The 26,702-nt window shown below is 43.7% G+C and overlaps 1 protein-coding gene and 1 long non-coding RNA gene across 10 annotated transcripts in view; one reads left to right on the forward strand and one right to left on the reverse strand.

Annotated features, from left to right (window-relative positions):
- LOC137382779 (uncharacterized) overlaps positions 1 to 23,901 on the reverse strand; it is a 52,185-nt gene extending 28,284 nt beyond the window's left edge. For 3 of the 7 annotated variants that reach the window (XR_010977282.1, XR_010977281.1, XR_010977286.1), the window contains exon 1: positions 23,616 to 23,901. This is a non-coding gene — a long non-coding RNA (uncharacterized lncRNA). Of the gene's footprint in view, positions 1 to 19,062; positions 19,279 to 23,615 lie in introns of all 7 variants that reach the window. The other 4 variants (XR_010977284.1, XR_010977285.1, XR_010977283.1 and 1 more) reach the window with 2 other exon arrangements.
- znrf3 (zinc and ring finger 3) overlaps positions 1 to 25,846 on the forward strand; it is a 284,028-nt gene extending 258,182 nt beyond the window's left edge. For 2 of the 3 annotated variants that reach the window (XM_068055192.1, XM_068055194.1), the window contains one exon: positions 25,364 to 25,846. In XM_068055192.1, coding sequence (XP_067911293.1) covers positions 25,364 to 25,419 — 56 coding nt within the window. In that variant the 3' untranslated portion in view covers positions 25,420 to 25,846. The other variant, XM_068055193.1, reaches the window with a different exon arrangement.
- The last annotated feature ends 856 nt before the right edge of the window (positions 25,847 to 26,702 follow it).

Raw genomic sequence — 26,702 nt, forward strand, 5'->3', positions numbered from 1 at the left:
TCCTGTTGACTATTTTATGACCTCTTCAAAAAATTCAACCAAAATACGTCAGGCAGAAGCTACCCTATACAAATCCATGCTGGCTGTCTTTGATCAACTGAAAATTTTCAAGGTGTTCAGTCACCCTATTCTCAACGATAGACTGTAGTAATTTCTCAACAACAGATGTTCATCTAACTGTTCTATAATTCCCTGGTTTCCCTCTCTCACCTTCATAAAAAAGCAAAGTGACATACACATTTTTCTAATTTAAAGGAATGGTTCTCAAATTAAGAGAAGTTTGGAAGATTATGATTAGAGCATCTACAATGTTCTCACTTCCTTTAAAACCCTGGGATGGAAACAATCTGATCCTGGAGACTTGCCAGTCTTTAGTGCCATTATTTTCTTCATTACTATTATTTTGCTTACATTAATTTTGGTGTGTTCCAGTCCCCGATTCAATATTAGTTTTCTTGGCATGTTTGTCTTGTTATTCTCTTCTATATAGTAAGTAGTGGTTTTTAGGGAATCAAGGTCCCTTGTGTAAATAATTTCAGTTTTTTGAGTAAATTAAGGGTAAGCCATGGCTGGAGAGCTCGGCAGCATGGAATGCTCCTCCTGTGCAATGTGGGAAGCCAGGGACACTTCCAGAGTCCAGGGCGAACACGTGTACAGGAAGTGTCTCCAGCTGCAGCTACTTGAAATCCGCGTTTGGGATCTGGACCGGCGGCTGGGGACACTGTGGAGCATCCACGAGGCTGAGATCATCGTGGATAGCACGTACAGGGAAGTGGTCACACTGCAGGTAAAGACTACTCAGGCAGAAAGGGAATGGATGACCACAAGGCTGAGTAGAAGAACTAGGCAGGTAATGCAGGAGTTCGCTGGGTCCATCTCCCTATCTAACAGATATTCCACTTTGAGTACTGTTGGGGGAGATAGCTTCTCAGATGAATGCAGTGAGCCAAGTCTGTGGCACCACGAGTGGCTCAGCTGCACAGGAGGGAAGGAAAAAGAGTGGGAGAGCTATAGTGATAGGAGATTCTATTGTAAGGGGTGCAAATAGGCATTTCTGTGGCTGCAAACATGACTCCAGGATGGTATGTTGCCTCCCTGGTGCTCTGGCCAAGGATGTCATGGAGTGGCTGCAGGGCGTTCTGAAGGGGTAGGATGAACAGTCAGAGGTCGTGGTTCATATTGGTACCAACAACATAGGTAGAAAGAGGGATGAGATCCTGCAACAAGAATTTAGGGAGCTAGGTAGCAGATTAAAAAGCAGGGCCTCAAAGGTTGCAATTTCTGGATTACTCCCAGTGCCACTTGCTAGTGAGTATAGGAATAGGAGGATAGAGCAGATGAATGTGTGGCTGAAGACATGGTGCAGGAGGGAGGGCTTTAGTTTCCTGGATCACTGGGTCTGCTTCTGGCGAAGGTGGGACCTGTACAAGTTGGACAGGTTGCACCTGAACCGAACGGGGCCAATATCCTTTCTGGGAGGTTTGCTCATGCTGTTGGTGGGGTGGGGGGGGGGGGGCATCTAAACTAATTTGGCAGGGGGATGGGATATAGAGTGGAGGTACAGTAGGGGGTGATGCTCAGCCAAATATAGAAGAGAAATTACGTCAGTCTGGAAGGCAGAGCAAATATCGACCTGTTAAAAGGCACAAGCGAACAATGCAAGGCTGGATTGCATCTATTTTAATGCAAGGAGTCTTACTAGTAAGGCAGATGAATTGAGGGTGTTGATTAACACATGAGAATATGATATTATTGCTATCACAGAGACATGGTTGAGGGAAGGGCAGGACTGGCAGCTCAATATTCCAGGATATAGAGTATTCAGGCGTGACAGGGCGCGGGGGTGGGGGGGGGGGGGGGCATGTAAAAGAGGCGGTGGCATTGCACTATTGATCAAGGAGTCAATTACTGCAGTAAGGAGGGATGATATCTTAGATGGTTCCTCAAATGAGGCCATATGGACAGAACTTAAAAACAAAAAGGGGGCAATCACTTGGCTGGGAGACCTCCAAATAGTCAGGGAGAGATAGAGGAACAGATATGTAGGCAAATCCCAGAGAGGTGTAAAAATTATAGGGTAATAATAGTAAGAGATTTCAGCTTCCCCAATATTAACTGGATTAGTCTTAGTGCAAAAGGCTTAAAGGGGTCAGAATTCTGAAAGTGCATACAGGAGAACTTTTTGAGCCAGCACATAGAAAGTCCTACAAGAGAAGGGGTGGTACTGGACCTAATCCTAGGGAATGAAGCCAGACAAGTGTTAGATAGTGAACATAACTCTGTACGATTTAAGGTAGTTATGGAAAAGGACAAAGATGGACCAGAAATAAAGGTACTGAATTGGGGAAGGCCGATTTCAATATGATAAAACAGGATCTGGCCAAAGTGAACTGGAAACAGCTACTTGTAGGAAAGTCTACATGAGACCAGTGGGAGTCATTCAAAAAGGAAATAGTGAGGGTTCAGGGCCAACCTGTTCCTGTGAAGTTGAAGGGTAGGACCAACAAGTCCAGGGAACCCTGGATGTCAAGGGATATAAAGGACTGGAGGATGTAGGTGAGGTTTTAAATGATTACTTTTCATCTGTGTTCATTATGGAGAAGGCCCAGATGAGATGTATCCCAGGCTGTTAAGTGAGGCAAGGGAGGAGATAGCAGGGGCTCTGACATAAATTTTCAAATCCTCCCTGGCCACAGGAGAGGTGCCAGAGGACTGGAGGACAGTGAATGTGGTACCATTATTCAAGAAGGGTAGGAGGGATAAACCAGGTAATTACAGGCTGATGAGTCTAACATCAGTGGTTGGGAAACTATTGGAAAAAATTCTGAGGGACAGGATTAATCTCCACTTGGAGAGGCAGGGGTTAATCAGGGATAGTCAGCATGGCTTTGTCAGGGGGAGATCATGTCTAACAAACTTGATTGAATTTTTCGAGGAGGTGACTAGATGTGTAGATGAGGGTAAAGCAGTTGATGTAGTCTACATGGACTTCACTAAGGCTTTTGATAAGGTCCCGTGTGGGAGATGGGTTAAGAAGGTAAGAGTCCATGGGATCCAGGGCAATTTGGCAAAGTGGATCTAAAATTGGCTTAGTGGCAGGAGGCAGAGTGTGATGATCGAGGGTTGTTTTTGCGACTGGAAGCCTGTGACCAGTGGTGCACCACAGAGATCGGTGCTGGGACCCTTGCTGTTTGTAGTGCACATTAATGATTTAGATGTGAATATAGGAGGTATGATCAGTAAGTTCACAGATGACACGAAAATTGGTGGTGTCGTAAATAGTGAGGAGGAAAGCCTTAGATTACAGGACAATATAGGTGGGCTGGTTAGATGGGCAGAGCAGTGGCAAATGGAATTTAATCCTGAGAAGTGTGAGGTGATGCATTTTGGGAGGACTAACAAGGCAAGGGGATATACAATGGATGGTAGGACCCTAGGAAGTACAGAGGGTCAGAGGGACCTTGGTGTACTTGTCCATAGATCACTGAAGGCAGCAGCACAGGTAGATCAGGTGGTTAGGAAGGCATATGGGATACTTGCCATAATTAGGACAAGGCATAGAATATAAGAGCAGGGAGGTCATGATGGAGCTGTATAAAACACTAGTTAGGCCACAGCTGGAGTACTGTGTACAGTTCTGGTCGCCACACAGTTGGAAGGATGTGATTGTACTGGAGCTGGTGCAGAGGAGATTCACCAGGATGTTGCCTGGGCTGGAGCATTTCAGCTATGAAGAGTGACTGGATAGGCTAGGGTTGTTTTCTTTAGAGCAGAGAAGGCTGAGGGGAGACCTGATAGAGGTATACAAAATTATGAGGGGCAAAGATAGGGTTGATGGGAAGAAATTTTTTCCCTTAGCAGAGGTGTCAATAACCAGGGGGCATAGATTTAAGGTAAGGGGCAGGAGCTTTAGAGGGGATTTGAGGAAAAATGTTTTCACCCAGAAGGTGGTTGGAATTTGGAACACACTGCCTGAAGGGGTGGTAGAGGCAGGAACCCTCACAACATTTAAGAAGTATTTAGATGAGCACTTGAAATGCCATAGCTTACAAGGCTATGGGCCGAGTGCTGGAAAATGGAATTAGACTAGATAGGTGCTTGATGGCCGGCATGGACACGATGGGCCAAAGGGCCTGTTTCTGTGCTGTATAGCTCTATGACTCTAAGCAGTGACATAAAGTAATTATTCAACACATCCACCATTTCCTTATTTTAATTGACTTCTTTGGCCTCCTTATCTCGAGAGACTTTGGATAAGCGCCTGGAGGTGGTCAGTGGTTTGTGAAGCAGCGCCTGGAGTGAATTGACTATATCACTGTTATCAGTTGTCAAGGAGCCCACATTACTCTTGACCACCGTTTTCCTAATATAATTGTAAAAATAGTTTATGTTGATTTTGTTATCCTTTGCAAGTTTCTTTACATACTCCCATTTTGTAGCGCTTAGTATTTTGTTTGTCATTTTTTGTTCTTCTTTGTATCTTCCCCAGTTGCTAAGATCTGTGTTAGTTTTTGCAGTTTTTGTATTCCTTTTCTTTTAGATTTACTTTGTCCTTTGCCTCTTCTTTTGTCCGTGGCTGATCTTTGGCAAGTAGAGCTGTTGTCCCTTTGGGATATAAATTGGTTCTGTATCTTATTAAATTTTTTTTTGAACTTCTCCCACTGATCTTCTGTTGTTTTACCCATTAACAGATTTGTCCAGTTTACTGTGGGCAGTCTCTGTCTCATCCCATTGGAAGTCAGCCTTCCTTAAATCTAGAATCTTAGTTTTGCAATTCTCCCATTCAAAATTTACATTTAACTGGATCATAGTATGCTCGCTATTAGATAAAAGTTGACAAACCATTAAGCTGTTTACTCCATCTAATATGGTCTGCCCCCTTGTTGGTTTTAGGACATGTTGTTACAGAAAACTATCCTGAACACACTCAAGAAATTCACTACCTTTCTGACATGTTCTAGTCTGCTATCCTAATCAATATGAAAGTTAAAACCCTTCATCAAACCCACTCTGCCTTTGCTAAATGCTTGCCTAATCTCTGCATTTATACATTCTACCACTTCACAACTGCTACCAGAGGGCCTAAACACAACTCCCACCACAATCTTAAATCGTTTTCTATTTCTTGTTTCTACCCATAAAATCCCCACTGCCTACTTACCTCTTATTGTATCCTCTCACCATTGAAGTGGTTTCATCCTTAATACTAAGGCTACTCCTCCGTCCTACCATTTTCTCTATCTTCTCTGTGGACCAGATAACCTGGTATATTTATTCCCAGTCGTCCATGTCTCCGTTATAAAGACGTCTGCAAACGCGACATGAAATCGTGTGACATTGATCACAAGTCGTGGGAGTCAGTTGCCAGCATTCGCCAGAGCTGGCGGGCAGCCATAAAGACAGGGCTAAATTGTGGCGAGTCGAAGAGACTTAGTAGTTGGCAGGAAAAAAGACAGAGGCGCAAGGGGAGAGCCAACTGTGCAACAGCCCCAACAAACAAATTTCTCTGCAGCACCTGTGGAAGAGCCTGTCACTCCAGAATTGGCCTTTATAGCCACTCCAGGCGCTGCTTCACAAACCACTGACCACCTCCAGGCGCGTATCCATTGTCTCTCGAGATAAGGAGGCCCAAAAGAAAGAAAGAAAGAAGTCCTGACTGTCTTTGCAGTCGTGTCTCAGTAATGGCTACCATGTCATCACTTTTCTCCTGTCTTTTCCTGCTTGAACTGTTTTCCCACCTGCCTGCAATGGGTCATGCTGTTTTGAGGGAACACAGACAAAGACTAGTCTCGATGTTCCTGACAGTGACTCTTGAACAAGACATCGATTGAGGTTATTGTCTTTGACAAAACTTTAGAGTCTAACACTACACTAAGAGCTCTGCAGTTACTTTTAATATGAAAATGCTAACCTTAGCAAATTATTTAGTGGCATTGACTCTAGTGCCCTGTTTTGTGTCGCTCTTATTTTTGTTTCTTCCGAGGTGAGCATCTTGTCCCAAAATCCCACATCCCAAGTAGCAAGGGAAAATGACTCATAGCCTCAGCATATTACTAAACGGTTTCCTTGCTACCATATCTGAACAGTTTACACCAAGATGTGGATTTGGAAATCAGTGGATAACTGTAACAAAAACAAGAAATGCTGGATTCACTCAGCAGGTCTGGCAGCATCTGTAGAAAGAGAAGCAGAGTTAACGTTTCGGGTCAGTGACCCTTCTTCGGAACGGTGGATAACTGTATCCATGCAAGATTGGTACCTGTATAGTTTGTGCTAAGCTACATTGGCAATTTTGCACTCCCCTGAACACGAATGTCCCAAGTATCAGTGAAGGCCCTCATAGGTCAGCACTGCGAAAATTGAAATACAGCCCTGCCACGGACTAGTCATAAACCTCATACAGACAGGCTAAGAGCCTGTTTGCTGCCAAACGCAGAAATGCAGCCCTGACCAATGTTCCAGCAGTGCAACCTGTTTGTATTTGTCACTGCTGAGTCCCTACAGATTGATGGCACTGTTCAAATCCAATCCCAAGGGCAGACTTGTTACGTCTCAATGACACTGGCATTGCTTTCCTTCTAGGGTTGCTTCTGAGACCAAGAGCAAGGAAGTTCTCCCACTGAGCCACAGCTGACATCTTTTCATTGTTATTCCCTAATACCCAATGATCTTTGCACACTGCTGATCTTGCCAGTATCAATAATGGGGGATCCAACTGTTGTAGATTTCTCAGCACAGATGTTCAGTCAAAGAACAAAACAAAGCAATATATTAATCAATAAAGATGTGAGGGAAAAATTGAGGGTAAGGAAAGGGGTGTGCAGTAAGTGTATGGACAGCAGGAGAGAGCATGACAAGTGATAATATGAAGAGATTAGAAGAGAGGTCAAAAAAAATAGGAAGGCAAAGAGGAACTATGAAAATAAATTATCAAGGAACATAAAACTTCACAGCAAAATATTCTACATGCGCATAAATTAAAAAAGCAGAGATGGGAATAGGGCCAGTAAGGGACAGACAGAATAAAGTCACAGGCAGTGATCGGGAAATGGCAGAAATGTTAAATAACTGATTTTCTTCAGTATTTACAAGGAAGATGGATCAGGTGAACATGGCATTGGAAGATGAGGTTAGAAATTATATAACTGCATTTAAAATTAATAGAGGCTTAATGTTACGTAAGCCAATCAAATCAAAGAGGATAAAACTCCTGATCCAAATGAATTGCATCCATGCATTTTAAAAGAATATAGGGAAGAGATAGCAGAGTCACTATTACACATGTTTAATAATTCATTAAAAAAAGTGTAGTGCTAGAGGACTGAGAGAAAGCTAATCTTATACCTATATTTAGAAGGGAGCTAGAACATGTTCAGAAACTATAGACTGTTCAGTCTAATATCAGTATTAGGAAAGATAATGAGATTCCAACTAAAAAAGAAAATAACAAAATTTCTAGAAACCAAAAATATAATAATGAATATTCAGTATTTTGAAAGGGACAGTCTTGCTTGACCAACCTTATTGAATTCTTTGAAGTGCTAACCACCCCCCCCCCCCCCACTCCAGAGAGAGTAGATAAAGGTAATTCAGTAGATACGATATATCTAGGCTTTCAAAAGGCCTTTGATAATGTGCCACATAATATAAGAACTTAAAAAAAAGATGCAGAGTAGGCCATTCAGCCCCTCAAGCCTGCTCCACCATTCAATAAGATCATGCCTGATCCTCTAACTCAGTTACACTTCTCATTCTTTTAAACTCTAGGGAATATAGGCCTAGTCTACTCAATCGCTCCTCATAAAATAATCCCCTCAATCCAGAAATCAATCTAGCGAACATTTATTGCACTGCACCCTGGAAAAGTATATCCTTCCTTAGGTAAGGAGACCAAAACTGTATGCAATACTCCAGGCGTGGTCCCACCAAAGCCTATACAGTTGCAATAAGACTTCTTTACTGTTATACTGTCATCCTTTTGTGATAAACACCAACATACCATTTGCTTTCCTAATTGCTTGTTAACTTTCTGTGATTTAAGTACAAGGACAGCCAAATCTTTCTGAATACTAACATTTCCCAGTCCCTCACCATTAAAAAAAAATCTTTTCTATTTTTCTTTAAAAAAAGTGGGTAACTTCACGTTTCTTCATAATATATCCCAATATATTAATATACTAATGAATAAGGTCAGAGCATGCTGAATCAGGGGCCAAGTAGCAGAATGGATAGCTGGCTGGTTGCAAGACAGAAAGCAGAGAGAAGAGGTGTAAAGGGTTGCTATTCAGAGTTGCAGAAGATGGGAAGTGGGGTCCCACAAGGATCAGTGCTCGGACCATTGTTATTCATAATTTATAGCAACAATTTAAACGTTGCAATCAAAAACACAATTTCTAAATTTGAGGACAGCACTAAATTTGGGGGACTGGTCAATACTGCAACAAAGTACAAGAGGGCATTAATAAACTTGCAGAATGGGCATATAATTGGCAAATGAATTTTGAAATTGATAAACGTGAGGCATTACATTTTGGTAAGAAAGATAAAAAGGTCACATATTATTTGGAAAATAAGAATCTAAATAAGGTAGAAGAGCAAAGGAACTAGGTGTACAAATACACAAATGACTGAGAGTGGAGATGCAGATTAATAAGGCCATAACAGAGCAAACCAGGGTTTATTTCTAGAGGGATAGAATTGAAAAGTAGCAAAGTTATGCTAAACTTGTGGTGAACCCTGGGTTAAACCACTCTTGGGAGTACTATGTACAATTCCAGTTGTCATATTATCAAAAGGATATAGAGGCACTGGAAAGGGTACAAAAAATTTGGCAATGATACCAGAACTGTGAGGTCATGCCTATCAGGAAAGGATAAAAGGAGAAGGCTGAGGAGTGACCAAATAGAGGTCTTTAAAATTATGAAAGGTTTTGCTAATGAGAAGCAAAAGAGAAGAGGGGAATAGGATCAAATAGAAGCTGGGACTGGTGCTTTGGAGTTGGGACGAGTGCCAGCATTACCTGAGTTGGGGAGGAAGGGGAAGAGCACTGCCATTGATTGAGGGAGTAGGGAAAAGAGGAGAATTACTTTACTAAACAAGGGGAAGAGTTACCAGCATTAAATGGGGGATGGGGCTGGTGAAGAAGCCACTATTAACTAAGATGGAGGGAAGAAAAAGAATTCTAGTTTGAACTGGGGGCATGCAAGGGGTGCGGGTGAAGAGAAGAATACTAGCTTGACTCGGTTGCGGGGCAAAGAGTGCCAGATTGAATTGGAGGGGGTGGGGGGGGGGTGGGTGTTGTTGGCCAGGGAGAACAGTGCCAGGATAAGTTTGCGAGGGTTGGAAGACAAGAGAGTGTTACTGTGAAGGTGGTTGAGGGTGGTGAAATTGAATGGGCCACAGTGCCTTTGACAACTGGGGTGGGAGTGTTGATGTGAGAGAGTGAGTGTTGAGGTTATCTTTGAGTAAGTGTTGGCTTTTTGAAATGTCCCTTTGCTCTTAGATTAAAGATCCTATCGATTATGACATATAAAGATGCCCATTAACCTTTGTATTTCCCCTTTCTCGCTGAATTTAACAAGGCCATGTAATTGCTCAATTTTATCTATTCAGAGCGGGTATTGAGTTGGCAGCTTTGAGAGGTCTGTGTCAGCTTTTTAAAGCAATTGGTCAACTTTGCTATTTTCCTAGGTTGACGAGTGTGATATCTCAGTGATTAAATGGTTGAACAAATTCAATGCAGACAGTATAATTGACAGCACTGTACAAAACAATACAGCAAACATCCAAGGACATGATCAGACTTAAGCCTGCATCCGTGTATTATTTCAATCACTCCACGTTTTGCAGAAAGTTGCAGCCTCGCATAAAACGTCCCTTTTTAACACTCGCTAGTTTGCTTGGCATCTTTCTCCTCCTGACAGTGTCGATCATTTGCTGAGTGCAATAATGTAGACACTGGTTATCCTTTGTCACCTTGCCTGAAGGGTCATTCTTCACCTGTGTACTTCAGTTGTGAGTAATGGCAGGCTATTCCACTGCAGGAAGCATCACAGCTGAGCCCAATCCTGTCCTTGCCTAATACACTTCAGGCAGCACAGAAATAAGGACCTGGGATCTCGGCTGACTTTTCCATCTATAGCCCAGAGGTACTGAGGCCAGTTGTCCCATTGAGATTAGTTAACTGAGGATGGGTGTCACTCTGGTCATCAGATCCCATCACAATATAAAGACCATAGCAGACGTTGTCTATTTGGACAACCATGAGTTGGCAGTGTGCAATTGTCTGACACTTCCCAGCACTGCAGACAATCTCCTTCATGATTTAAAGTATGTTTCTGTATTGCCAAAGAATGGAAAGTATTTATGTAATGGCAGGAGACAGGTATGGTAGCCTGGTGGCTATTGTACGGGACAAGGAACCCAGAGATTATGAGCACAACTTTTGAAATTGAATTCAATAAATCTGGTAACTTGTGGCCTAGCACCAGAAAATGGTCATGTAAGGCTGTTAGATTGTCAAAAACTCACCTGGTTCACCAATGTCCTCAGGGAACTGAACTTGTTACCTTTCCCTGGTCAGGTCTACCCATCACTCAATTCCCACACTCTGTGGTTGACTCTTAATGGTCTCAGAGCAACGAGGGTTTGGGTAATAAATACTGCCTTTCCAGTGTCACCCACATCGCAAGAACAAATTTAGAAAAAGGTTAGTGTGGTGCGTTAGGATATTGTGACTATAGCCATAGTGAGCACAAGGTCAAACTGGAGAAAGACCAATTTAAGTGTGATGTGAAATAGTCATTCTTCAAACAAAGAGTGATAAACACATGAGTAAACTTCTGGCTAGGGTAGCAACCAACTATTTCCTGAATGGTTCCATTTGGCCCATTCTAGCTCATTATCCAGAAATAAACTTTCTTGTCCATGTTTATCTAGTGATGATCCTTTCACTGTTGGCACCTGGGTTTTAGAATGAAAGTCTCCTGACTCAGGCCGCCAATCAGAGTTCTCTGTACAGTAACTAACTGGTGTCAATCCAATTTCCATAGCTTTATACATTAATTGGCATTACTTAACAGCCTCACTCTGGCACATCAGAGCGTGCTAGAAACGGAAAGTATAGAAAGTTAACAATGTATATCCCTCTAAAGCTGAGGTGAAGATATATTGGTGAATGGTCTAGAAGGAGCCTTGTATTGCCCCTTACACACTATAACCACCTTATGCACATTTCCCCATCACTGACCTCCCTTATCCTACCTACCATGCAAATACACAGTATTTTTTAAATGAAAATGTGTTGCTAAGATACTTTCCTGTAAAAAGATAAAGCATTGTGAAGGGGGTGCGGAAATTCTTTTTCCAAAGGCCAGACATCAATCGTTATCAGCCTGGTCTACTTCAAGCTGAGATCTAACATTTCTGAGTGCTTTTGGCTCTTAAAGCTGAATGTGCCCAAAGCAGTGATCTGGCCAGTGCACCAGGCACAATAGAAATCATGATTCACTTGCCCCAGTTTTAAAGAGAAGGTAGGGATGGGGCAGGTACTGTGCGTGCTGGTTCCAAAGTAGGCAACGAACCTGGTGAGTCCGGGGATGTGGATGTACAACTAGCATAACGACTAGGCCTCATTTCCATTAATTATCTCTGGCTCCCACGCAAACTGGTCCAGGCCCATTCGCAGGATAGGCCTTCAGATTAACACCAGGACACGGTGGGAAAGCAGTGCGATCAGAGGGGTTAAGTTGCTGCCTTCATTTTAACTGCCTTCTCTCCCCACCCCCCCACCCCACTCTGGACCAATTTTCCACCAGGCTTGGTGGGGGAAAGGAGTTAAAGTCAGGGCCATTTTTTTAAGGTTAATTTTAAAATGATTCTTTCAGATCTTATCGTCTGGATATCAGTGTGAAACACACTGTAGAATTAGGATCATTTCCCCCCTCAATTTCTCCTCTGTTCCCTTAAGTCTTAAGGTGCTGTTTTCTTGCTGTGGTGGTTCCACAGGAACTGGCAGGCCTCGAGTCCCTCACCCAAATGGACATTCTTCATGTGTGAGCCGGAACAGTGAATGTTGCCAGGCTGTTCTGCCATGGAGGGGTGGAACGGAGGAAGACGAGATCACAACAGAGCTCTATCCTGTCTTCCTTCGATATCCGTGTGTGTGCCATTTCTAACAAGAGTCACAGGGATAGCAATCAGGAGCAGCTGATACTTTTCTCCTCCCTAGCCAGTGGGCACTAAATCCCAACTACCACATGAATTGAGGAAACGTATTATTAATCACCCAGTTGAGATTCTTTATGTCACTCTGTGAGTCGGATCAAATCCCTATGATACGGGGATTGGATTTCAGCTTGAGAAAATAATTTCTGAAAATAGACATTTGAGGGACATTTACTTGAATATTTAAGTGGCAATTCTAGTTCTTTGCTGCTCCTGCAGAGGCTTTTGTGCTATTCATTTTATGAGGGTGCAATTCAAACAATGATTATGAGTAAAGCAAGTATCAGATCTCAGCCTGTGACCACGAGTAGAAGAGCATAGAAGGAGGAAATTATCCTGCAGCCCTCTTGTGCAGCATCCAGAGGAGACCCAGCAGGTACCCAGACTATTATACATTTAGGATGGTCATTTGGGTAATTGGAGCCAATATCCTTAAGAGGGAGGAAAATAAGATTGATTTATCGAACAATCTGTCTTATTTTGTGACTATCAACAATCCTCAGTGCAGTGATGAAATTTAGTAAAAAGCAAAGTTTGCTGTTTCCCTACATTACAGTGACTACACTCTAAAAGCAGTCCATTGACTCTGAAGTGCTTTGGGACGTAGATCTCCTTTGGCCCAAACAGCATGAAACACAGTTCAAAGAATGACAGAAGCTGGAATAATATTGTTGAATTAACTGAGAATTATGTGCAGCATCTCTTAAGACGCTATTTTTAAGTCCTCATAAATAACTAGCACTGTCATGCTTGAAACCCATAATGCACTGCACTTTCTAATTTACAGCTGTCGAGACGCATTGGGACTTTTGGTATAAAACAGGTCTACAGTACACTTTCTGTGAACCTCCTCAGCAACCAGTGTTAGATTTAAGGCTTGGCAAAATGAGACTGAAAACTTGAGAGCTTAAGTGATGTTGCCTTTTAACCAAATGATACTGATGAAGTATGCACATCAATAAAAGCATAAGGATCCTTATTTTTAGCACAGATTCATCTGGTTTGCACCAATGCTGCAGGGTAAAAATGTTCTTTATGTTTTAATGTGCAGCATGTACTTGATGTGGTGTGTGTTTGTGCATGTTTAGTTAGTATCAATCATTTGTTCAAAGCTAATAATTTTTTTCCCTTACTTGTTTTGGGATGCAGAACACTGGTAAAGCAGTTTTATTTATTGCCCAGTACTAGTTGCCCTGAGGTTATTATGATTTCACTAAGTAGCATGGAACTGGAGTCATTTGTAAGGCAGATTGGGTGTTTAGAACAATCAATTAGCTGTCACGTACTGGTGCCAGCCCACACGTGACCTTCTTTTCTTTTGGGCCTCCTTATCTCGAGAGACAATGGATACGCGCCTGGAGGTGGTCAGTGGTTTGTGAAGCAGCGCCTGGAGTGGCTATAAAGGCCAATTCTGGAGTGACAGGCTCTTCCACAGGTGCTGCAGAGAAATTTGTTTGTTGGGGCTGTTGCACAGTTGGCTCTCCCCTTGCGCCTCTGTCTTTTTTCCTGCCAACTACTAAGTCTCTTCGACTCGCCACAATTTAGCCCTGTCTTTATGGCTGCCCGCCAGCTCTGGCGAATGCTGGCAACTGACTCCCACGACTTGTGATCAATGTCACACGATTTCATGTCGCGTTTGCAGACGTCTTTATAACGGAGACATGGACGGCCGGTGGGTCTGATACCAGTGGCGAGCTCGCTGTACAATGTGTCTTTGGGGATCCTGCCATCTTCCATGCGGCTCACATGGCCAAGCCATCTCAAGCGCCGCTGACTCAGTAGTGTGTATAAGCTGGGGATGTTGGCCGCTTCAAGGACTTCTGTGTTGGAGATATAGTCCTGCCACCTGATGCCAAGTATTCTCCGAAGGCAGCGAAGATGGAATGAATTGAGACGTCGCTCTTGGCTGGCATACGTTGTCCAGGCCTCGCTGCCGTAGAGCAAGGTACTGAGGACACAGGCCTGATACACTCGGACTTTTGTGTTCCGTGTCAGTGCGCCATTTTCCCACACTCTCTTGGCCAGTCTGAACATAGCAGTGGAAGCCTTACCCATGCGCTTGTTGATTTCTGCATCGAGAGACAGGTTACTGGTGATAGTTGAGCCTAGGTAGGTGAACTCTTGAACCACTTCCAGAGCGTGGTCGCCAATATTGATGGATGGAGCATTTCTGACATCCTGCCCCATGATGTTCGTTTTCTTGAGGCTGATGGTTAGGCCAAATTCATTGCAGGCAGACGCAAACCTGTCGATGAGACTCTGCAGGCATTCTTCAGTGTGAGATGTTAAAGCAGCATCGTCAGCAAAGAGGAGTTCTCTGATGAGGACTTTCCGTACTTTGGACTTCGCTCTTAGACGGGCAAGGTTGAACAACCTGCCCCCTGATCTTGTGTGGAGGAAAATTCCTTCTTCAGAGGATTTGAACGCATGTGAAAGCAGCAGGGAGAAGAAAATCCCAAAAAGTGTGGGTGCGAGAACACAGCCCTGTTTCACACCACTCAGGATAGGAAAGGGCTCTGATGAGGAGCCACCATGTTGAATTGTGCCTTTCATATTGTCATGGAATGAGGTGATGATACTTAGTAGCTTTGGTGGACATCCGATCTTTTCTAGTAGTCTGAAGAGACCACGTCTGCTGACGAGGTCAAAGGCTTTGGTGAGATCAATGAAAGCAATGTCGAGGGGCATCTGTTGTTCACGGCATTTCTCCTGTATCTGACGAAGGGAGAACAGCATGTCAATAGTCGATCTCTCTGCACGAAAGCCACACTGTGCCTCAGGGTAGACGCGCTCGGCCAGCTTCTGGAGCCTGTTCAGAGCGACTCGAGCAAAGACTTTCCCCACTATGCTGAGCAGGGAGATTCCACGGTAGTTGTTGCAGTCACCGCGGTCACCTTTGTTTTTATAGAGGGTGATGATGTTGGCATCGCGCATGTCCTGGGGTACTGCTCCCTCGTCCCAGCACAGGCATAGCAGTTCATGTAGTGCTGAGAGTATAGCAGGCTTGGCACTCTTGATTATTTCAGGGGTAATGCTGTCCTTCCCAGGGGCTTTTCCGCTGGCTAGGGAATCAATGGCATCACTGAGTTCCGATTTGGTTGGCTGTATGTCCAGCTCATCCATGACTGGTAGAGGCTGGGCTGCATTGAGGGCAGTCTCAGTGACAGCATTCTCCCTGGAGTACAGTTCTAGGTAGTGCTCAACCCAGCGGTCCATCTGTTTGCGTTGGTCAGTGATTATGTCCCCCGATTTAGATTTGAGGGGGGTGATCTTCTTGATGGTTGGCCCAAGAGCTCTCTTCATGCCATCATACATTCCTCTGATGTTTCCGGTGTCTGAGGCCAGCTGAATATGACTGCATAGGTGTTGCCAGTAGTCGTTTGCGCAACGCCTAGCTGTTCTTTGTGCAGTACTTCTGGCTGCTTTAAGTGCTGCGGATGTTAAATCGCTGGGGGCTTTCTTGTAGTTCAAAAGTGCAATGCGCTTAGCGGCTATGACAGGTTCCAGCTCTTCATTATGAGATTGAAACCAGTCTGCATTTCTCTTCGCACTTTTGCCGTAGGTGGTCAAAGCTGACTCATAGATGGCGTCTCTGATGTGGGCCCACTTGGTCTCAGCATCCCCTGTGGGAGTGTTTTGAAGGGCTGTTACAAGTGAATTTAGAAATTTTTGTAACAGCTGTGGGTGAGAAATTCTGCTCGTGTTGATGCGCGGGTGGCCCTTCTGCTTGGAATGATGCAACTTCTTTGGTCTGAGTCTAACCTTGCTGCACACCAGGGAGTGGTCGGTGTCGCAGTCCGCACTGTGGAAGCTGCGTGTGATTTGAACACTGTTTAAGGCGGCTCGCCTTGTGACAATGAGGTCTAGCTGGTGCCAACGACGTGATCTTGGGTGCCTCCATGAAACCTGGTGACAGGGTTTAGTGTGAAAGAACGAGTTGGTGATGCAGAGGTTATGATAGGTACACAACTCAAGCAGTCTCTGCCCGTTCTCATTCATCCTTCCAACGCCATAGCGCCCAAGGCAGGAGGGCCATGAGTCATGGTCGGCCCCAACCCTGGCATTAAAGTCCCCCAGCAGTAATAGGTGTTCGGTGTTGGGGATGCTGCTAATGATGTTATGGAGTTGTTCATAGAACTGGTCTTTAGCTTCAGGTGCGGAACAGAGTGTTGGAGCATAGATGCTGAGTAGGTGTACTGGACCAGAGGTGGTGAGCAGTCGGATGGACAGTATGCGTTCCGAGCCATTTGAGGGAGGCTCTATCATGCTGAGCAAGGAGTTTCTGATGGCGAAGCCCACTCCATGCTGTCTTGGTTCTTCAGGATCCCTGCCCTGCCAGAAGAAGGTGTAGTCTTGCTCTGCTAGAGAGCCACTCGCGGGGAGGCGAGTCTCCTGAAGTGCTGCAATGTCCACATTGAGTCTACTGAGCTCGTTGTTAATGATGGCGGTCTTCCGAGAATCGTTGATTTGTGTAAGGTCTTCCGACAGGCCAGGACACATAGTTCTGACGTTCCAGCTTGCAAAGCGAAGGGCTGGTACCTTCTTTCCTTTTTTCATGTTGTTTGGTGCGGTGTATCAGTCCACCTTTCGGGCAATGACCCTGAGCTCCAAGCACCCATTGAAGCAGGCAGACTGTGGCGGGACAGAACCTTATTGACCGGGGGCTGCCCGGTTTGAGGCGGGCGGTAGCTGTCCAGTGAGGTGCAATGACCTCTCCCACCGACAAAGGCAACCCGTGGCGCCCAGTTTCTACGCCAATTTATCTGGACTTATAACCCGTAACTGCTGCCTTCCGTGTTGTTTCAGTCGCTGTGAGGCAACTATGGAGTGACCTCTCCATGGCGCATGCCTGGGCAAATTTATGGAGGTTGAGAGTTGCCCAGTCGTCAAAACCCCCCTCTCGGCCTTTCTGGTGGGGTCCAAAGGAGTGCAGGACACGACGTTTGGCACCAGTATGGCTGCAGGAACTGCCGGAAACATGCCAAAGGTGACACATGACCGCCTACGGGGTTCCGCTCCGGATTTTCTGTTAGGGTTTACTCCCTTAGCCTTGGTCTCTCCCGAGACGCCCACAAGGCAGTGGGGTTGTTGGGGCCCCTACACAGGTGTAGGATGGTGCCGGTGGGAGGAGGGGATGCAAGGGGGAGGGGTAGAGGGAGGGGGTGGGGGGGTGGGTGCAGGGGAAGGGGGTGCGGGGTGAAGATGGTGCGAGGGGGGGCGGGCTGGGACGGGGTTGTGAGGGGGTGAGCTGAGAGGGTGGAGCAGGGAAGGGGACGGGGGTGGGGGGGGGGTGGAAGGGGGGTAAAGGGGGGGGGGAGGGGGGGTGGAATCTGGTGCAGGTCTGGTGCACGTGACCAGTGGTATTGAAATCAATTGCACATCTTATCATGTTGAGATTTGAATTCATGACCTCTGGGTCACTAGGCTAGTGCCATAGTCACTAGAGTACCATGCCCTGAAGATAATAGGAATTGTTCCGAATCATAGGAAGACTCCAGCTAGGAGCTATGTTCTTGAACAGATAATTCAAGACCAAGAGAGACCAAGGCTAAGGGAGTAAACCCTAACAGAAAATCCGGAGCGGAACCCCGTAGGCGGTCATGTGTCACCTTTGGCATGTTTCCGGCAGTTCCTGCAGCCATACTGGTGCCAAACGTCGTGTCCTGCACTCCTTTGGACCCCACCAGAAAGGCCGAGAGGGGGGTTTTGACGACTGGGCAACTCTCAACCTCCATAAATTTGCCCAGGCATGCGCCATGGAGAGGTCACTCCATAGTTGCCTCACAGCGACTGAAACAACACGGAAGAGAGCCGTTCTATAACTTCCACATAATTTAAACCTTTGAATGGACTGTGAGTACAGACTGAAATACCATGAATGCTACAAAGCTGAATATCTGCTGGAAAGGGTGATTGAGAAATAGAGAGGTATTAACAGTGCTGCTTTAGATTTCCTGAGGGGAGGTAGAGGAAAGAATGTTTTAAAAAGGAGTGACCACAACAGGTTAATAAACATTCATGGGTCCAGGCTGGAGTGGGCTTGATGGCTGAATAATCTTTTTCACTGCAGATTTTAAAACACAATGCTGAAGAACAAACAGTAACTGACAGAGAAATATGAGTTGTATCTGATGTGTTAATCTTTTATGACAGCTCAGTGATTTTATCCAGGGAGTAGCTGCGTCATACTAAAAGAGTAAATTCAAGCCCTGATCTAGTATAGAGTTAACTGCTATCAGCCTGGCCAGTAATAGGGTACTAAAATTGGTCTTGGTGTCCCTAAGCCAAGGGGAAGAAAATTGGATAGGGTTCCTTTTCCTGTTTACTAACCAACCAACCCTTTCAGAAGCAAACTTGGGCAAGGATAATCTCAGCTATGATATCCCTGAGACAGAATAGACCGCTGACACTCACCATCACGCTTAGGCAACGGCTGACCAACTCTTGTGGAACCACATTTTAAAGAACAGTGAGAGTTGAGAGGAAGGGAGGGGAATTGGTGTAGAAAATTAGCAAGGAAAAACCCCTTTCAGCAGAACTGGCCAGAGGTTCCACCTGAAACGTCACCCTTTCTTCCTCCTTCAGACGCTCATCTCCCTGCTGCTTTCCAGCAGTTCATGTTTACCTTTAATTTTGTTCCCCCTTTCTTCCAATATGTTGACTGTTACTGTGTCCAATGCTATGGATACCAGCTGCCCTTTGTGGCCAGTCCACATGTGGGACCTTAAACAGCAAATGTGGACCTGCACATGCATGCACTAATGCACATGCATATTTGTACAGATCAACAGCAGAAACCATTTCCTTCCCCGCCTCCCCACTTTATAGCACCCTTACCACTGTCCTGGTTGAGATTAGCTGTTCCAGCATAGATCCGGCATCAAAGACCTTCCGGGTATAGATGTCTCAGTTCCATAGTAGTAATCCTTGCATTTATCAACTGAACCATTGTGGTATGTGGGGGAGAAAGGTCACTGTAGTTCGAGTCAGGGACGGTTCCAAATTTATGTGTGCCTTCAATATTCTCTGAGCTATTGCAGTGCTGTAAGACATCTAAGCAACTTGCAGTCAGGAATGTGCCTTTGTGGGCCAATATCATTTAACACTACCATGGCATTTTCAACATAAATTACAACTAGATTCTTCTGTGGTGGCATAGTTAGAAAAGCCCAAACATAACAGGAACCCTTGCCCATTCAAGCTTCAACAAGTCAAACTTGCCTCGATCATACAAACATACAAATTAGGAACAGGAGTACGGCACTCAGCCCTTCAAGCCTGCTCCGCCATTCAATAAGTTCATGGCTGAACTGATTACTCCGAATTTCCACCTACCCCGATAACCTTCCACCCCTTGCTTATCAAGAATCTACCTACCTCTGCCTTAAAAATATTTAAAGACTCTGCTTCCACCACCTTTTGAGGAAGAGAATTCCAAAGACTCATGACCCTCTGAGATAAATAATTTCTCCTCATCCCTGTCTTAAATGGGTGACCCCTTATTTTTAAACAGTGACCCCTAGTTCTAGATTCTCCCACAAGGGGAAACATTCTTTCCACATCCACCCTGTCAAGACACCTCAGGATCTTATATGTTTCAATCAAGTCACCTCTTACTCTTCTAAATTCCAGCAGATACAAGCCTAGCCTGTGTAATCTTCCCTTGGAAGACAGTCCACCCATTCCAGGTATCAGTCTAGTAAACCTTCTCTGTACTGCCTCCAATGCGTTTACATCCTTCCTTAAATAAGGAGACCAGTACTGTACATAGTACTCCAGATGTGGTCTCACCAATGCCCTGTATAGCTGAAGCATAACCTCCCTATTTTTGTATTCAATTCCCCTCACGATAAACAATAACATTCTATTAGCTTTCCTAATTACATTCTGTACCTGCATACTAACCTCTTGTGATACATGCACTAGGACACCCAGATCCCTCTGCATCTCAGAGCTCTGCAATCTCTCACCATTTAGATAATATGCTTCTTTTTTATTCTTCCTGCCAAAGTGGACAATTTCACACTCTCCCACTTTATACTCCATTTGCCAGGTCTTTGCCCACTCACTTAACCTATCTATATCCCTTTGTAGCCCCCTTATGTCCTTTTCACAAGTTACTTTCCTACCTATCTTTGTGTCATCAGCAAATTTAGCAACCGTACCTTCAGTCCCTTCATCTAAGTCATTTATATAAATTGTAAAAAGTTGAGGCCCCAGCACAGATCCCTGTGGCACACCACTCGTGACATCTTGCCAACCAGAAAATGACCCATTTATGCCTACTCTCTGTTTCCTGTTAGCTAGCCAATCATCTATCCATGCCAATATGTTACCCCCTACACCATGAGCTTTTATTTTCTGCAATAATCTTTGATATGGCACCTTATCAAATGCCTTCTGGAAATCTAAGTACAGTACATTCACTGGTTCCCCTTTATCCACAGCACATGTAACTCCTTCAAAGAACTCCAATAAGTTAGTTAAACATGATTTCCTTTTCACAAAACCATGTTGACTCTGCCTGATTACCTTGAATTTTTCTAAATGCCTTGCTATAACATCTTTAATAATGCTTCTAACATTTTCCCTAAGACAGATGTTAAGCTAACTGGCCTGTAGTTTCCTGCTTTCTGTATCCCTCCCTTTTTGAATAAAGGAGTTACATTCACTATTTTCCAATCTAACAGAACCTTCCCTGAATCTAGGGAATTTTGGAAAATTAAAAGCAATGCATCAACTATCCCACTAGCCACTTCTTTTAACATCCGAGGATGAAATCTGTCAGGACCCAGGGACTTGTCAGCCCGCAGCTCCAACAATTTGTTCCATACCACTTTCCTGGTGATTGTAATTTTCGTTTGTTCTCCCTCCCTTCCATTTCCTGACTTACAGCTAATTCTGGGATGCTACTTGTATCCTCAATAGTGATGACTGATGCAAAATATCTGTTTAATTCATCTGCCATCTCCTTATTATCCATTATTAATTCTCCAGACTCACTTGCTAGAGGACCAACGCTCACTTTGTTAACTCTCCTTTTTTTAAATATCTATAGAAACTCTTACTCTCTTTATATTTCTAAGTAGCTTTCTTTCGTACTCTAATTTTACCTTCCTTATCAATCTTTTAGTCATTCTTTGCTGTTTTTTATATTCTGTCTAATCTTCTGACCGGCCTCCTATCTTTATGCAATCCTAGGCTTTTTCAATTTTGATACTATCTATGACTGTTTCAGTTAACCACGAATGGCGGGTCCACCCTTGGAATTTTTCTTTCTCGTTGAAATATGTCTATTCTGTGTATTCTGAAATATCCCCTTAAATGGCTGCCACATTGACCTATCCCTTAACCTGATTTGCTGGTTCATTTTAGCTAGCTCTGTTTTCATGCCCTCATAATTGCCCTTATTTGAGTTTAAAATACTTGTCTTGGACCCACTCTTCTCTCCCGCAAACGGAATGTAAAATTCAATCTTATTATGATCACTGCTACCTGCCTTAACTATGAGGTTATTAATTAATCCTATCTTGTTGCACAATACCAGGTCTAGTATAGCCTGCTGTCTGGTTGGCTCCAAAACGTATTGTTCCAAGAAATTATCCCAAAAACATTCTATGTACTCCTCATCTAGGCTACCTCTGCCCATCTGATTTTTCCAGTCTATATGTAGGTTAAAATCCCCCGTAATTATCGCTGTACCTTTCTGACAAGCTTCCATTATTTCATCCTTTATACCCCGTCCTACAGTGTGGTTAATGTTAGGTGGCCTGTACACCACTCCCACAAATGACTTCTTGCCTTTATGATTTCTCATCTCTACCCAAACTGCTTCTACATCCCGGTTTCCTGAACTTAGGTCATCCCTCTCTATTGCGCTAATACCATCATTAAGTAACAGAGCTACCCCTCCACCTTTTCCTAGCTTCCTGTCCTTCCTAAATGCCATGTACCCTTCAATATTCAGGTCCCAATCTATGTCATCCTGCATCCATGTCTCCGTAATGGCTATCAGATTGTACTTATTTATTTCTATTTGCGCTCTCAGTTCATCTGTTTTGTCCTTTTATTATTTTTGTAATCTCTAGCCTTATCTGTTGATTTACTCTTAGATTTGTATGCTCTGTCCCTTCCTGTCATAGTCTGTTTATCATTTCCCATATTAATACCTTTCTCTCTTGCCTTGTCTCTACTCCTTGATTTACCATATCTTCCCAAATTTGATCCCTTGCCCCCACTATTCAGTTTAAAACCCTCTCTACTTCCCTAGTTATGTTGTCCCAATGGTACAGCCACCACTTTCCCCAGTACTGGTGCCAGTGCCCCATGAACCGGAACCCACTTCTCCCACACCAGTCTTTGAGCCACGCATTGATTTCTCTAATCTTATTTGCCCTATACCAATTTGCACGTGGCTCAGGTAATAATCCAGAGATTATTACGTTTGAGTTTCTGCTTCTTAATTTGGCACCTAGTTCCTCATACTGACTACGCAGAACCTCTTTCCTTGTCCTGCCTGTGTCGTTGGTACCTACATTGACCACGACGACTGGATCCTCGCCCTCCCACTGTAAGTTCCTCTCCAGCCCTGACCAGATGTCCGAACCCTGGCACCGGGCAGGTAAAACAACCATCTGGACTCTCGCTCTTTGCTGCAGAGAACAGTGTCAATCCCCCTACTGTCTCCTGCTACCACTACATTCCTTTTTTCTCCCTCCATTTAAATGGCTTCCTGTACCATGGTGCCATGGTCAGGTTGCTCATCCACCCTGCAGCCCCCACTCTCATCCAAACAAGCTGAAAGAATCTCAAACCATTGGACAATTGCAAAGGCTGAGGCTCCTGCACTCCTGCCCCCTGGGTCCCCTTACCTGCCTCAGCTGCAGCCACACTCTCCTGTCCCTGACCATTGACCAAATCAGAAGACCGTATCCTAAGGGTTGTGACTGCCTCCTGGTACAAAATGTCCAGGTAACTTTCCCCCTCCCTGATGTGTTGCAGTGTCTGCAGTTCAATGACTCTGAGCCGAAGCTCTTCAAGTCACAAACACTTCTGCAGATGTGTTTGCCCTGGATCACACTGGCATCCAGGAGCTCCCACATGCTGTAGCCGTGACACATCACTTGTCCTGCCATCCTTAATGTGTTTTAATTAACTAATTAATTATTTTATTCAATTATTTATTTTATTTTCCTTTTTTTTATATACTTTATTAAGCTTACCACTAGTTCCTTCACTATTTTAAACGTTAGGATTAGAATGAACCTTAATCACTTACCAGATACTCACCAAACAAGTAGCTTCTTCCCAAACTAATCACCTACCTGCTTGCCTGTAACATTTGATGCTATGCTTGATTTAAATTAAATTAAATTAAATTAAAAGCTTACCTGTATACTCACCCTGGCTGCTGTCACTGTTGATTGTGACGTCACTCTGATGTCACTTTTCAATTTTTCCCTGCTCCGCTCCTGCTGCTCCCGCCGTGCTCCTCTCTTTCTCTCTCTGTCTCCGGTCTCCGACTCTGGGCTTTTGGCGCGCTTTTTAAACTTCTGCTCCCGCCATGGCTCCTCACTCTCACTCTTCTAGTTTCACCATCTCCAGGACTTTTTATACAAAATTGTGACATATGAACAGCACATCACAGTGCATCTGATGTGCCCTCGACAGCACTTATCTCTCAAACTAACATCATGAAAAAAAACATTATCCGGGTATTTAACTTATTGCTGTCTGTCAGCAATATAGTTGCCAGGTTTGCTTACATTACAACAGTGCACACAGTTCAAAAGTAATTCATTGACTGTGAAGCACTTTGGGATGTGACGGGTGCTTTACAAATGCAAGTTCTTAAGTATAGGAATCAGGAGATTTGTTGCAAGATGTTGCAATGCACAAGATCATTGCAATGATTATGACCCAACCAAGAGTGTGTTGTGATGCCCTTGAAATTACTGCAGTAATTTTAAGAATCTTAGTCTTTGGCCTTAGACATTAGCACGCACGTCATTTAGTGCTGCATCATTATCATTACTTATCTATTGTTTTTGGCAGCTGCCAGGAAAGTTAAGTTGAAAAACAAATTATCTGCTTGAGCAGAAATGTTGCAACAGGCTAGAAGCTCTTAGTGACCTGCTGATCACATTCAAATGCAGGTAGCAGGGGCACCCTCCTATGAGTAAACAGTAAATATTTTGTCAGAAGTGCTTTCAGGATGGTAAAGTTTCATAGTCTCAGTTTTGCGTGGCAGTGCTTAGCACATTTGTGAAACATTAGTATTTAGTGAACTCTGTGCTTTTGAAGATTGGAGTCTGTAATTGGGAACAGAACTAAGACTGCCCTTGAGCAGTCTGAAAAGAAGAGCTAGTCAAACTAAATATATATTTATTTTATTTAAATCAAGAAAAAAAATGTTAACTTATGAATGGAGCCAGGGAAGAGCAACGGGTCATTAATACGCTGCATTTGGCTTTAAATAAGCAACACATGAACCGTGCAGATCCACATTAAACCTATTGTATAGAATCATTTGCTACCATTGCATGAAATTTATTATTTCTCCAATTTTATTCTCTCCTTCCCAAAGGTGCCAACTGTACTGCGATATTGTAGCACGAGTGCCAATAACCCTCTCGTATTTCACTCTTCAACGGTGAATCTATGCAGTCATTGCCAGCAAGTTCTTTGACTATGAGGGGGAAGAAATCACAGCCAAATTGGATACACAATCACCCACATGCACTTTTCTGCAAGGCTATTGAACAGTAAGCTGGAACGAGGGCCCTTGGGCTGACGTTTCCCCTCTCTAACGCAGAGAGCTGAGTTGCATTTTTAGTATTTCCACCATCATTCCGACAGAGATCAACACAAACACAGATCAGCTAAGCTTACTGTATGGAGTATCGTAACTACAGACTGGTCTTTTGCCACTTAGCCCTTGCTGCATTTCTGTTGTGGAATATTTTCAGTTAGCAAGCTACATCGTATAACAGACAATGGGTCTGACAACAGACATTTAAACTTTAGAAATGGAGGAATTCATTTATGTGTCTGAATTTTCAAAGCTTACCATTTTGTTCAGGGGGTTGCTTAAGCATTCTTCCTCAGTAATCCTGTTGCTTTTTTTTTGTTTCTCTAGGGTCTAGACCATCTCTAATTCTGGAAAAGGACTGTTCCACCGAGCTGGACATTTGATTTTTTAATAAATATATATGTGTATATAAGTACGGAGATACGGGAAGCGATCAATAAGACTCCAAACTCAGTCCCTGTGCGACTGTTTCAGCTTTGGCAAAAGACACAAAAGTGGTAATGTGGAGGAAAACACCAAATCTGATGCATCTTCCCACGACTTAGCTCGTGCTTCTTGTCTTGTGATTTTGAGACTAAGTTCTGCTGTTATTTAAAACCCTGCTGCCCTTCATCGCAAGGCAACGATACTACTGTTGTCAAGGAATGTCAGGAATAAACTTTGATCTGTAGTCCGAGGGATTTTTGAGCCTTCCGCACGCTCAGGGTCATGGTTGCCTTAGTAAGTCAGCAATACGAAATGTAAGAATAGAAAACAGAGGGGGGAGGATATGGGAAAACAGAGAAGGAGGGGGAAGGATTTGGGAAAAGGGAGGGGAGCTGGGGAAAGTGGGAGGTAGGGGTTGGGGAGGGAAGCAACAGCCCTAATACGGTTGTGACTGAATGTTCTTCACTGTGCTGTATCAAGAGAAGCAGATTGGCTATAACGGGCACTCATGGAAGCCATGGGACAAGTAGAGTGACACTGCAACAATTGAGTGTATTTTTTGTACATCAAGGCACCAAGGTAGCGTTTTATGTACATAATACTGCCTGACGATCCTTGCAAAGTAACAATTTTGTTGGGTACTTAAGGCACTATTTTACATTTGTAGCACTTAAAAGATTTGTCTGAAATTTCTTGTAAAGAATTTTAAAATGGTCAAGAGTTCTCTCCGTCATTACCATTTTTTCTAACGTGTTAAAAGGCTAGAAATTGTGTATATTCTGTATATGTATAGCGGCACATTTCATTTATGGAAATATGTTCTCAGAATATTTATTTACTAATATATTTATCTTAAGCCATGTCTTATGTGGAGAGTGTATGACATTATGAAATAATCATTGGAAAATCACTAACATGGGACCTTGTAAATACATGATAATTGCACACAAAGATTAAATATTCTCTGACCAAAAACTGATTTTAAATTTTAGTACTATACAGTTTTGTAACAAAAAATGTACAGATGTCTGTGAAAAATACAGTTTTATCAAGTAAAGCTTTCCTGATTCTTTCTTGTTGTGACTTCATATTAGATCTTCATTGTTTGGCTCTTTTGATACTAGTTATTTCCATGTTCTACGGTCACAAAGGGGCATGAGCTCCTCTCTGCAATGTTATAGCTAAATTGTTGATGTATTTGAAGTGTCAGCCATGGCTCAGTTGGTAGCACTTTTGCCTC

Source organism: Heterodontus francisci, chromosome 23 (genome assembly GCF_036365525.1).
Source record: "Heterodontus francisci isolate sHetFra1 chromosome 23, sHetFra1.hap1, whole genome shotgun sequence".
In the NCBI taxonomy this organism is placed as follows: Eukaryota; Metazoa; Chordata; class Chondrichthyes; order Heterodontiformes; family Heterodontidae; genus Heterodontus; species Heterodontus francisci.